Consider the following 12,371-nt stretch of genomic DNA (forward strand, 5'->3'; position numbering starts at 1 on the left):
AAGGGAAGTTTTCTAGGATTTTGAATCAAGAGCAGAAATATTTAGCTATGTAGATCATTGAGCAAATTATCACCCCATAAAATGATTTGTGAATTTCACCATAGGGCTTTGAAAATCTCCCATCCTTCCCGTCATTTTATTGTTCTGTACAGATTTTTAAATAGAATGAAGGAAGAAAGGAGGAGAACCAGGCTCAACTGGAACTGCATCAGCACATCTCGCACGCACAAACTGAAAGCAAAGGAAATCAGAATGACTCAATGGGGACTTCACAGTTCTGCAAAACAGAAAACAAATCTGCCGCACAGAATAATTTAGTCAGTTTTCCCATCATTGCCTTTCACGTGAGCGGTTTCTCGCAATAAAATTTGTTTGTGATAATGGTTTAGACTAGAGGAATCTGTGGGGTTACCACAGAAATGTATTCGTCTGTGATTAATGGCTCTAATATGTTCAATGTATTGTTTTCGCATTATGCACTTTTTTTATTAAGCTCTTTCTGTGGCCGAAACAAAATTGTGGTGTTGGATCGTCTTGTTTAAATCAAAACAACAACAAACAAAAAAGCTTACATTTGGTATTATTATCCCATTCTTTCCGAATGGGTTCACCCACTCAAAATGCGCTGCACTACGGCTCATTACATTAGGATCAAGGTAACAGTGTGTAAAGACAATATGCCCAGATTAAAACTGGGATGAGAATGTCACTGCATCATCAAGACACTTAACCTAATGAAAGCACATTCTATTCAAAGCTGCTGAGATCCAGGGCCGACTTTAAGCTGATGAAATGATCTTGTGTTCAGATGAAAATTTAAACAGGCGTTTGATTTCCTCTGTGCTCTGTTCTGAATATTCAGCTGGATGCCGTTCCCGAACGAGAGGCCAGCGCTCAGCAAAGGAGGAAGCTTGAGAAGGAGCTAGACGCTCTCAAAGCCAGCTTTGAAAAGGAGGTGGGAATGTGTTCTTCTAACAGCAGCCTAGAGCAGGTTCTGCTTTATCCAGGGTTCCTGCACAGTCTGGAAGGATGTGGAGTTTCATTTCAGTGTTTCTGACTGGATCGGTATAGAGAGGTAACCAGGAAACATTTGCTGGTGTTTTGAGTCAATTAGTGGAGTAGGGTTTGACACCATTGGTTCCCAATATCTCACTTTTTTACAGTGGTTTTCTGACACACTGGATTTTGGATTTTGTTTGTCTTTGTTTGTTCTTATAATTAAAATTATAAGACATAAAGGCTTGGAATATTTCTTGCTTGCCTTCTATCTTTCTATCTTCCCTTTCTGTGTCCTTCTGTTCTTTTTCCTTTCCCCCTTTCACCTTTATTTCCTGTTTCCTTCCTTTTTGTGTCATTGAACTTTTTTCCTCCTTGTGTCCTACCTATCTTTTGTAATTTCTTTCCTTCATTCCTTTCTCCCTTCTATCTCTCCTTTCTTCCTTTTCCCTTATTTCTTTCCTTCTTTCTGTGTCCATCATTTCTTCTTTCTGTACATGTATTCTGTCTTTCTCTCTTCTCTCCTTCCTTGTGTGTAGCTGTTTCTTTCCCAGTGTCACACACCAAATGTTCCCATAGCGGGAAAAGGAAGGAAGCTCTTATCTTATCTTCCTGTTTGCACGTTCCATGAGGCCTCAATGACCTTTTAATGATTAATTTTAGAATGCGTTTTCTTTCATCCCTCCATTGATGGGTTTATCTACCCTTGCCCCGCAATTTCTTTAAAATTTTCCTAAGATGTTTCACCGGAGAAGTGCGTTCCCAACCAGGTTATGGCTGCAGAGGAAACCCAGAACAAGCACCAGTCCGGGATGATTCAAGAGCTGCAGAGGGAGTCCAATCACCTCAGAGAAGAACTCCATCACCTCAGATGTCTAAGACAGATCAAAGCACAGGAGAGGGGCAATAAGCACCACGAATGGCTTAAGGCACAGGTACTAGCTCACACAGACACATTTAAATCGATTGGACACCCTCATTGTTTAGTTTTATTAATCTATTCTAAGTGTCAGAATGGGTACTGTTTTGAATTATATTGAAGAATGTGCAGCTCGGAGGCAAAGTGAGGTCTGGCAACTCAGACTGCATAAATAAGCCCACGAAGAAGTGATGATGCCGGAGTTTTAACTTCTGAAATCCACCCACAGCAGCTGAGCGAGCGCATCCAGCAGGAGCTTAGTGAGAAAGAGCTGATCATCATGGACCACAACGAGCTCAATGAGGTGCTTCAGCGCAGGTGGTGTTTTCGTTTCTTTATTCATGGCGTGCGTCTGGATAAGGGTGACGTTGCCGAGGAAAAGCATGTCCTGCTAATTGGTCATACTTGGGTGTACCGACTCCTCCAACGCCCCGCAGCTTAACAACAGGCTTCTCTGACGCATTCATTAAGGTCACGGCGCGCTGACTACATACTGATGCTGTTGCACTCCACGCGGAATAAATCCTGCCAAAAGCAAAAAACCCAGCTGGAGGATAATTAAAAATTTGTTTATCCTCTCGTGGTTCTCTCATTTAGCAATCGCTGTTCACACCTCGCGTCATACATGAATTTTAAATTGAAATTGACTGAACGGTCACCCTGCATGAACTGTCATTTGTGTAAAAAACAAACAAAAAAAAAACTATTTTATGATCCACTGATTGTTTGTAATGAATTTGAAATCAAGATTGCTTTGATGGTATTTTGCCTCACTGCCAAACGTTTCTTTTTAAGCGCTCAGAAACATTCTTATTTAAATTCAGGAGCTTTCCTTTATCAGTGGTTCCACCTCTCATTTTTCACAAGATGCTATGAATATTTTAAAGGCTAAATGTAATCATATTTTAGAGCCAGAAGACACATAAATCTTGAAAGTCTACAACAAATGCTTTCATTCAAAGAGACACTTTTCTGACACAAAAACAATTTTTGATCGCTCAGCTGTTCAGAATAAGGAGGCACGTGCATAAATGGCTGATGGCAAGCTTATTGTGACAGCAGGAGGGCAACTGTTGCTGTAAACGGAAAAGATTGTTTTGTTTACAAAAACACAATTTTCTGATAGAAATGTTTAATGGATGGGCGTCATCTCATTGGTAACATGGAAAGTGGGGGAAGAAAACTGACTGCTCGAATTCCCCAAACGCCTTTCATGTGCAAAAATAATCTGTCCTTTGATTAGTTTGAGTTGACAGCCACGCTTCTTTTTCCAGGATAACAAGTTGCCACAGCAACATGTTTGTTTTCCTCAGTGTCTGAGCCAAATGACTGACAGATTGTACATCATCATGTGGATTTCCCTTACATCCACCAAATGTCTAGCATTAGCTTTTAGGGACTTTTTTTTTTTAGCGTCATACAACATGAGATTCTCAGAGTTAGAGTTGTCTCACGGTTAAGGACATTTTTTTGATAGCTACATTATTGTGGTGGAGTTATAACTCTCATGAATAAAATACAGACCAGTTATGTTTGTAAATGTGAGATTTTCAGCTGCTTCCATTCGCTGCTCCGTCCTTTTGAAAATATATGGTTTGTTTAATGCAGGTGACATTTACAGTTTGGGAGAAAATTGAGCATTGAGGCCCATCTACATCAGGATGTCAACGCCTCCTTACTGACAGTTTTTAGTGTTTATTTTTTTCCAAACATGGTAAATCACCACTTTGGCGAGTTACACGCAGACTGAGCTCACCAGAAGTTGCTTTTCAAATCCCTAGATAGGGTGCCAGTTTGGGTTTGTAAGCTGCTGGTTTCAGCTAACCTTTCCCCTGAATTCCTCCTGCTCACTGAATAAATCATCATAGAAATATTTACCTTATGGACTCAGATATGAGCTGAGGATTTGGTATCACCACTGTCCTCTTAGGCAGCCATTGCATAATGCTCTGATCCCTGACTTTGGTGTTCTGTATGCAACGTCAAGGCTTTTGGACATTTTTTTGGCTTAATTTTCAGATGTCCTGTATGATGTTTTATATGTTTTATATTCACTTTTTTATTTTCTTTACGCTTCATACATTTATTTACTTTAAACACAATAATTATTATAACTACTGTTGGTGACATGCCAAAACTGCTATGAATTAAAAGCTGTTAAAACTATGATTCGTTCACGTTTTGAAAATCTTGTAATACACACACACACACTGCAATGTTGTTCTTGACATGGACAGATTCTTTGTGAAACATTGTTGATTTTTTTTCCATTTCTTTTTTTTTTTTTTTTTTTGCCCTGCAGAATATCACAGTTTTCAAAACTCTGTGATAAGTTCATGAAAGAGAAGAATAAGTACGTGAGGCTGAAGCAGATTGCCTCGCAGACACACTCAGAATTGACGGAGCAACTAAACATCCTTGGAAACGAGATGGAAATCCAGCGCTCTATTGCTGAGAGCAAGGACAGGTGTGTTAATGTGTTTGAGCTGGGGCTTACACTTACATAGCCTTTGTATACGGTCATTATGAATTTGATCAAGAAAAGTTTCAAATGTACAACTTTGACAAACTTTTTGTGCAACAATTGTCAGCTTGTATTAATGGTTGCAAAAGTACCCATACCTCCTAAAATGTTTACACGGTTAGTTACGGTACAAACGGATTTAATTAGTGCATGATGGTAAAGACACAAAACAAAGTAATCAATAATTATACAGTGAAATAAAGGCCTTTTTTTGTTATTGTAAATACAAACCTGAAATGTGCATTTGCATTGAGCTCCCCTGACTCATTTCTTTGCAGCAATCCTTTTTTACTGAAATTGTAGGTGCAAATTTTGACTAGTTAAGCAAACCTAGAGGCACTTACTAACTAACTTCTACTTGCAAAATAGTGGATCTTCCTGCAAATTCCAAATTGGATTTAGGACTGATCAAAACCATTCCATCATAGCTCCGATTGTGTATTTCCTTTCTGGAAGGTGAAACTCCACCCCACCCTTAAAACTTTTGTCCAGGCTGTTTTCCTTCCTAGATTTACCTCCATCGATGTCATCAACTTTCATCAGCTTCCCTATCTCTGCTGAGGAAAAGCATTGCCATGATATGATGCCATCACTACTGTTTTACTATAGGAATGGTGTGTTTATAACACACTTCCTTCCATAGTGATTTTCTTACCAGTCTTAAAAAGGTGATGTTTAATTGCCAAGCACATTTTACTTTCAGATGATGCACAAGCTTTTGATATTGTCTTATAAAACAAGCATAAGATGTTACCACAGCTTTTTCTGTATTCAATGGTCTTCATGAGTCACTTATGTTCTATATATAAAAAAACAAACTCTGAGGCCTTCGCAGAACAGCTCAATTTATGCTGTTGCACACAATTAGGCTACTTCCTAGGGCAATTGTGTTTCATTGGATTTTATTTAGGCTGGTTACTCTATTGTTAATGCAGGCAGATTTTAAATGGCACAGAAATGTATTGCTTTCACTTTCCGCTTACATTTTTGCAGTAACTTGTGTTTGTCTATAACAAATAATCCTGATGAAATGCAAATTTGAAAAAACGTTCAACAGGTATGCACTGTTTAATATGTTTTTTGCATGTTTATTCCAGGTTACTAACAAAGGCTCGTATGAAAATCTCCAGTAGCTCCAAAATGAGGGAGAGGCTACATAATGAGATCTCCAAGGTCTGCACACTTACGCTAAAAAATATGGGGGGGAAACATTGGAGCTGCATCACCTGTTGAAAACAAAATATTGAGATTCACACTAACGAGAGAATAGAAAAACTTTGGGCATTTCCTGGTGATGCATCAAGGCATTTCTTTAGTAAATGAGAACCAACCTTCTGTTGGAGGTTCTTACGATTCTTTTTTTTATTTTGTTTTTTGGACTGTTTTATAGGAATCCCAGGCAACTGCAGATCAAGTGTTTATCTGTGCTTCTTATGAGGCTTGCAAACAGTTTATCACACACAGGGCAGTTTATAAGAGTTTATGGACTTCTCTCCAGTCTCCACAACAATCTCAACCCCTCTGGTTTTAAACTAAATTCCTACATCATGCGAAAAGTGCTTTAACAATTTGTTTCCCTGTATTATTTATTAAAGTATATTCATTACACAATGTAGATTACTTAATAATTGCTTCACATGGGTGTACATTTAAGGGCCAAAACAGTTTTTTTTCTGATTTATATGTTCTAGTTAACCTGGAAACAGCACCAGATCAGTCAACAGTATGAAGACAACAAACAGGAGCTAATGAATATCACTCAAAGGATCGAGTTCCAAGAGGGGATCCTTCTGGGAGTTAAGGAAAGCCACGAGAATGCCACACACAGGCGCAAATTTCTGTAGGTTTCTAATTATATTTTTCTTCCCAAGCTCTCTCGCGTGTGCAGGTAGAAGATTCACCCTCCGTAAACTGTGAAACTTTACGATGTTGTTGTTTCTTTTGTATACAGGGGGATACGGCTCTTGGAACAGGACAAAGTTTTGTCGAACTATTATGAGCAGACGAAGAACCTGGAGGCAGCCATCACTAACGGCAACATGGCAACGGAGACCATAGAGAAGGACATGAGAGAACTGCAGATGGAGATTAATGAGGAGAAAAGGCTAATCGACCTGAAGACGAGGGAGGTGTCCCTGAAGAGGAAACTGGAGGAGGAGATCATCGTGCTGCAGATCGAGGTAGGAAAAATGTGTATGCATAGCAATGTAAAACAGTGGCATGGCCTCTAATCCAGTTAAATCAATAAAACCGGTCTTTGGGGTAAGAAGCCTTTTTTAAGGACAGCAAAGAGGAAACTGTGTCTGTGTGTGGTTTTGCTCAGGCTTGGGTGTTTGGGCCTCCATTTATCGTAATAAATAAGAATTTTAGATGTGTTGGTAATATTAAGGCTGTGCATATAACGCATCTAATTGGGGGAGGATTGTGCAAGCGGGATACTGACATGAGGATGACCAGCAGTTGTTCTGGATGCTCTTCAGATTTTTAGATTTAGAATCCTATCAGGGTTCAGTCAAACCTGTGAATTGGTGCTTCTTGGCGTGTTCAAATAATGAAGATTGTTCTGAAATGGGTGATTATCTTTTCAGGGAGTCTTTCCTGGTGACTGGCATTTCTGCAGTTTGTCTCCATTAGTCACCACTTTAGGCTCTTGATAGAAGTCGACTATTATTGTTAAACCTTGGATTTTCCTGAAAACTAATTTAGGGTTTTTAGAATGGTGGAGAGTCCAAAGGAAACTATCAAATCAGAGGTTGTTACCTAAAGACAGGTTTATAGATTTTGTTTTCAGTTGTTCAGCCTACAGGACACATTCATGAGATTGATTCGTTTTGAGCAGCCACACTAAACACAGTGATTCAGATACTCTAACATCACGCTGCACAAGCTTTTTTTTTTTTGTTAACCTTCTGCACAGTGGCGCAGTTGGTGGCACTCTTGTAGCAAGAAGGTCCAGGATTAAAATTCCAGTTCGGGGTTTTTCTGCACGTGGGGTTTGCCGAGTTTTCTGACTTCCTCCCACATTCCAAAAACATGACTGTTAGATTGATGGCCTTAATTGTCTTAGGCGTGCGTCATGCCCCAACTGACCAGTGACAGAGAATAAGTGCATTTTTTGTCGGAGTCCGACAATCAGATTTCTTTTTCAGTTCCGGTTCCCTTGTTTGACGTAGGTGGAAAAAACTGATCTCGCACTGTTTTAAAACAAGACAATAGCTTCAAGAATGTTGTGCATAACAGAGTGAAACATACGTTGATGACTCAAAAGTACCTGTCTAGGCACAGTAATCTCTGCATTTATTTACATGTTTGTGCTTTATTTTAACACACCTTACCATCATCATTGTGAGTGGGGATAAATATATAAATCTATTTCTTATTAGCCTGTTTGTCACATTTCCAGTTGTTTTAATCTTTTAGTTTTTGCTCTTAGTGTAGATATTGGCAACTTTAGGTAAGTAGCTATTTTTCTGCGCCCATCCCCTGAATTAAAGACCAACTTACATCTGTACAACAGGAATAGCATCTTCTCTTTGGTTTCCTTATAGAGTTGCTAATAGTAATGTCTGTTTGTATCATGCCATACAGGAAACAGGAAGTTGTAGATTACAAATTAAAAGTGGCTAGGTATTTTAATCAGCCTAAAAAAAAAACAGGATGCCACTATTTGTAACTTAATTTCTAAACATTCCAGGTATTTATATATAAAAAATTGTAAGTCTTTCTGCTCAACTGCCAGTAAAAGTGGGGAGTGCTGTGCAGTCTATATATGATTCCCTGCAACAACCACTAAACTGGAAAAAAAGGGAGAAGAGTAACTCACAGACAGCTGCAGGCTCTTCACCTACAGCATCTAGACTTATTTTAAACGTGTCTCTAAATCAAAAAGAGATGGACCCTTTTGTTATACAGACAGATCGTAAAGTGTGGCAAAATGATCCGTCCCATAATCTGACTCACTCAAATACAAAATTTGGTTTGTGTGGATTTTGCTCAAGAAGAACAGGAACAGTCATTTTGTGAAATCATTTATTCAGCAGACTTCTCTTTGCTTTTGGCCTGTTGAATATGTTCAGATCGTCAAATATTTACCAATAATTATTAACTGATCAAGCGCATGCTCATTCGAATGGCTTTGGTTTTTTCAGTCAGAGCTGACTTTTGATTGACTGCTGCTGCCTTTTTGTGGTTTTGAAAAGAAGCAGAAAGCGAACTCGCTAACAAAGCTCAAGACAGAGGTGGATGTGAAGCACAGGATTAAGATTTAAGCCAAGAGGGATAAACCCAAACAATCACGGACTGGGCCACAAGATTCCCACGGGGCGGCCAAGACACACACATGAATAAATCACAACACAGTCGTCCAAGTTTGCAGTGGAATTACAGACGCAGAGAGATATTAGATAACCACACAAACACACTCGGAGACACAACAAGCTGTCTTCCCAATGTTTCCGTCGTGGGATTGGGGCGTGCTGCTGCTTTTGGATGAGACTGACCGGGTGGGACCAGATAACTCATTTGCCAGTATTTTGCTCTTTGGATGAACGCAGAGCGGGAACTGACTTCACCATGTGCTGCTGTTTTGAAAGACACACCCTTTTTTTTCCCCTCCATCTGTTTCCTCCTTCTGCTGTTTATTATTTGCTACAACCGGCCATATTGGTGTCATCTATTTTTGCTTTATTTTTATTTTTTTCCATCCCGAGTCATTTTTGCTGCTTTTACACAGATGTCCCTATTTTCAATGAGGCTTGTACTCAAGTGTAAGTAACTTTATCTTTGCAAACCTATTTTACTTTTCACTGCAGCGACCTTGCTCCTATAACAGAGTCCTCGCGGTCAATTTTTTTTTTTTTTTTTTTTTCTTGTTTCAGATAAACTGGCCCTCAGGATCTTCAATGCCACCTGGTTAATTAGTCCACTGCCTTAGTCCTAAGTTAAAAATAAATCTCAGATCGATTGGACTCCATCATCTTAAGAAGAAGAATCCCCTAAATTTATCATAAGATTGTGGTAAAGCTGCTGTTAAATTAACAACATTCAATATGTTTTATTGGAGGTTATGTAATTGATTGGCTCAAAAGTAGCTTATGTTGCTTATTTGAAAGAAAATAATGCATTAATATTCAGCTCCCTCTACTCTGGTATGTTTAAATAAAATCAAGGGCAACCAGTTACCTTCAGACATCACTAATTAATGCAGTTAACCCATCTGTGCTTAATTTATTCTCCGAAACAAATCTAGCTGTTCTGTGGAGGCCTCGAGGGGTTTGTTAAAGATTAGTGAACAAACAGCGCCATAAAGCCTGAAGAACACAGCAGATAGATCACGAGTAGAGCTGCGGAGCTATTCAGGGTACACCCTGCATAGAATGTGAACGTCTAAGAGCACTGTTCAGTTCACCATGCGACGAAAGAAGAGTTTTGGAAAAAAAAGCAAAGCTATTAAAACATGGCTGTCCACCTAAACGGGACTAAACGGGTCATGAGAGCATTAATCAGAAAAACAGCTACAAAGAACATTATAACCTTGAAGGACCGGCAGGTATCCACTTCACAGGTTGGAGAGTCTTTAGGCTTGACTGACAAGACATACATTGTTGAAAGAAAGCCCCAAGAAGTCCCACTTGGAATGGGCCACAGGTCATGGAGTGGGTACAGCAAATAAATGGACGCTGCAAAAAGGTGATTGGTCCGATGAGACCGAAACAGGGGGCTGGCAGCATTAGGCTGTGTGGATTTTTTTTTTCAACTCAGATTTGTTTTACAAGCCAGTCAGTCTTGATGGGAAGCTAAATACAATGCAATTCTGGAAAGACTGTTACAAACTGCAGAAGACTTGAGTCTGGGGTTGGATGGTCGCCTTCCAGCATTAAAGCAATCCCAGAGTTCAGAATTCACAATTATACACTACTTTGTTTTAGTCTAACACACATCATCCTGATCAAATACACTTAAGTTTGCAGTTGTAACGCAACAAAATGTTAAAAAAAACTTACGGGGTGTAAATACTTTTGTGGTACTGTATATTTGACGCCTTAGTATTTTATCCCTCCCATGTTTTGTCCACCCATTCATCAACCGTTTGCTCTGGCCATACCGCCATCCAGTCGTTTAATATTTCTCCTTCTCTTCTGTGTGTAAACAGCAAATCATTTTCTCAATCACACCCTTCCCTCGTACAACCGCCTGGTTCCCCCGGGTCCCAAAAGTGAATCATGGATTTCTGTCCTTTTTGCAGGAGGCTTGCCAGCCCCATTCAGTCTCTATACGGATTCAATCTCCATGCAACTGCATTGCCGTCGATTTATCATATATATTGTCTATTTGTATTCATCTGTGACCAGTTTATCTGTTCGTTGCAGATGGACCCCCCCTCCCTTTGATGGGAAATTTTGACAAAGATAAATTGGGCCATCTGTTATACTATTGAAGTTCAATACACTCTGAGGCTTTCATTACTCTGAGGAATTTTAATTGCTGCAAAATAAACAGAGGCTGTTGTCTGACTCTGGATTTACTGCCTGTTTACGAGATTCTGGCGCGTTGACATCTACTACAGGTGCACTCTGGGAGAGCTTTGCAGCGTCGGTGGCGGCTAAATTTTGCTAAAATGTCACCTAACGACTAGTTAAACTCCGCTGCTGCTTCACAGTGTTGCAAAGAGCGTCGGACTTACACACACATACACACAGTCATTAATGGAGGGAGATTTATTTGAAGGTGGGGCTACTGACAGACTGCAGTGTCCCCGTGGCGGTGAGTCATATTGTTTGTTTGTTCCTCCCTTAAATCTTTGTCCAACCTGTCTGGAAGTTATTGCCACAGGGGAAACCCTCTGTGAATTGTGGCATAAACAGCAAAGCGTATCTTTGAAGTTTTAAGATGTAGGGCAAATGTGTATCTTTCGAGACAGCCAATCAGAAGCACCTCTGGCTTTATAAATGAAACCTTTAGGTTTTAACTCAGATTTTATATACAAGAATAAAAGTATTCCAGCCCAACTGAATCTTTTCGAGTTGTGTGTCCTCTGTCAGAGCAAAGGTATAGCAGTGTATTCCATTGGGATTCCATGTTGTACACAGACACAAAGTAGTGTATAATTAACAGAGATTATTATCATTATTATTTATTTATTTATCACAAAATGTTCTGAAAACTGTGACATGTATTTATATTCAGTTCCCCCTGAATCAATATGTTGTGGAAGCACCTTTTGCTACAAGTATTTTGGGATATTCCCCCTAACTGGCTTTTCACATCTACATACTGAAATTTGGCAACATTTAATTTCACAAATGTTGCCAAGTAATGTAGTTCCCCCCCATTTTGCTCAATAGGTATAACTGCCAATGGGAAGGCTTGCTGCAATCTTTAGGTTTCCTTAGGGATTCATGTTTTTTTATTGATTTGAATCTGATATTTTATTCTGACTTAATTGGATTCATTGATCTTGAATCAATCAATTGAATTGATCCCGTCTGTATTTCTGCGGTGAGTTAAACAAATTTGTGTTCTGTTTAGCTTGGACTGGAACTTATTTTGAATGAACTGAGTTGGATTTAACTAACAGTGAAGTTGCTCAAGATGAATTTTGGTGTTCCAACAAATTTTGCATTTAAAGTTTCCATACTTTTTCTGTCTGGATTTTTATGTAACAGTGATCTATGATACCCCTTTTTTTTTGTTTGCCTGTAAAATCTAAAAATTGGCATCCAAACCAGACCCAATTTAGTCTCTCAGTAACATGAAAACCAAAATAATCAAGGATATGTGACAAAATCACAAGTTGCACTGTGTCAAATCAAAGCTAAAAGATGTAATCTTTACAATTTTTTTTAGAAATTTACGATGTTTTTACTTTTGGGTAATTGGATGAGGGAAAAGGGATAATGCTTATCCAGATTTAGAAAGTGATTAAATCAAACT

At 39.1% G+C, this 12,371-nt stretch overlaps 1 protein-coding gene across 2 annotated transcripts in view; it reads left to right on the forward strand.

The window, feature by feature from the left end:
• The window catches only part of ccdc146 (coiled-coil domain containing 146), a 55,940-nt gene that overhangs the window by 20,984 nt on the left and 22,585 nt on the right, over positions 1 to 12,371 (forward strand). For both annotated transcript variants that reach the window (XM_036148872.1, XM_036148873.1), the window contains exons 11-17: positions 863 to 955; positions 1,767 to 1,931; positions 2,145 to 2,233; positions 4,218 to 4,382; positions 5,537 to 5,612; positions 6,131 to 6,279; positions 6,391 to 6,619. In XM_036148872.1, the coding sequence (XP_036004765.1) occupies positions 863 to 955; positions 1,767 to 1,931; positions 2,145 to 2,233; positions 4,218 to 4,382; positions 5,537 to 5,612; positions 6,131 to 6,279; positions 6,391 to 6,619 (966 nt within the window). The remainder of the gene's footprint in view (positions 1 to 862; positions 956 to 1,766; positions 1,932 to 2,144; positions 2,234 to 4,217; positions 4,383 to 5,536; positions 5,613 to 6,130; positions 6,280 to 6,390; positions 6,620 to 12,371) is intronic.

The sequence above is a fragment of the Fundulus heteroclitus genome, chromosome 17 (genome assembly GCF_011125445.2).
Source record: "Fundulus heteroclitus isolate FHET01 chromosome 17, MU-UCD_Fhet_4.1, whole genome shotgun sequence".
Classification (NCBI taxonomy): domain Eukaryota; kingdom Metazoa; phylum Chordata; class Actinopteri; order Cyprinodontiformes; family Fundulidae; genus Fundulus; species Fundulus heteroclitus.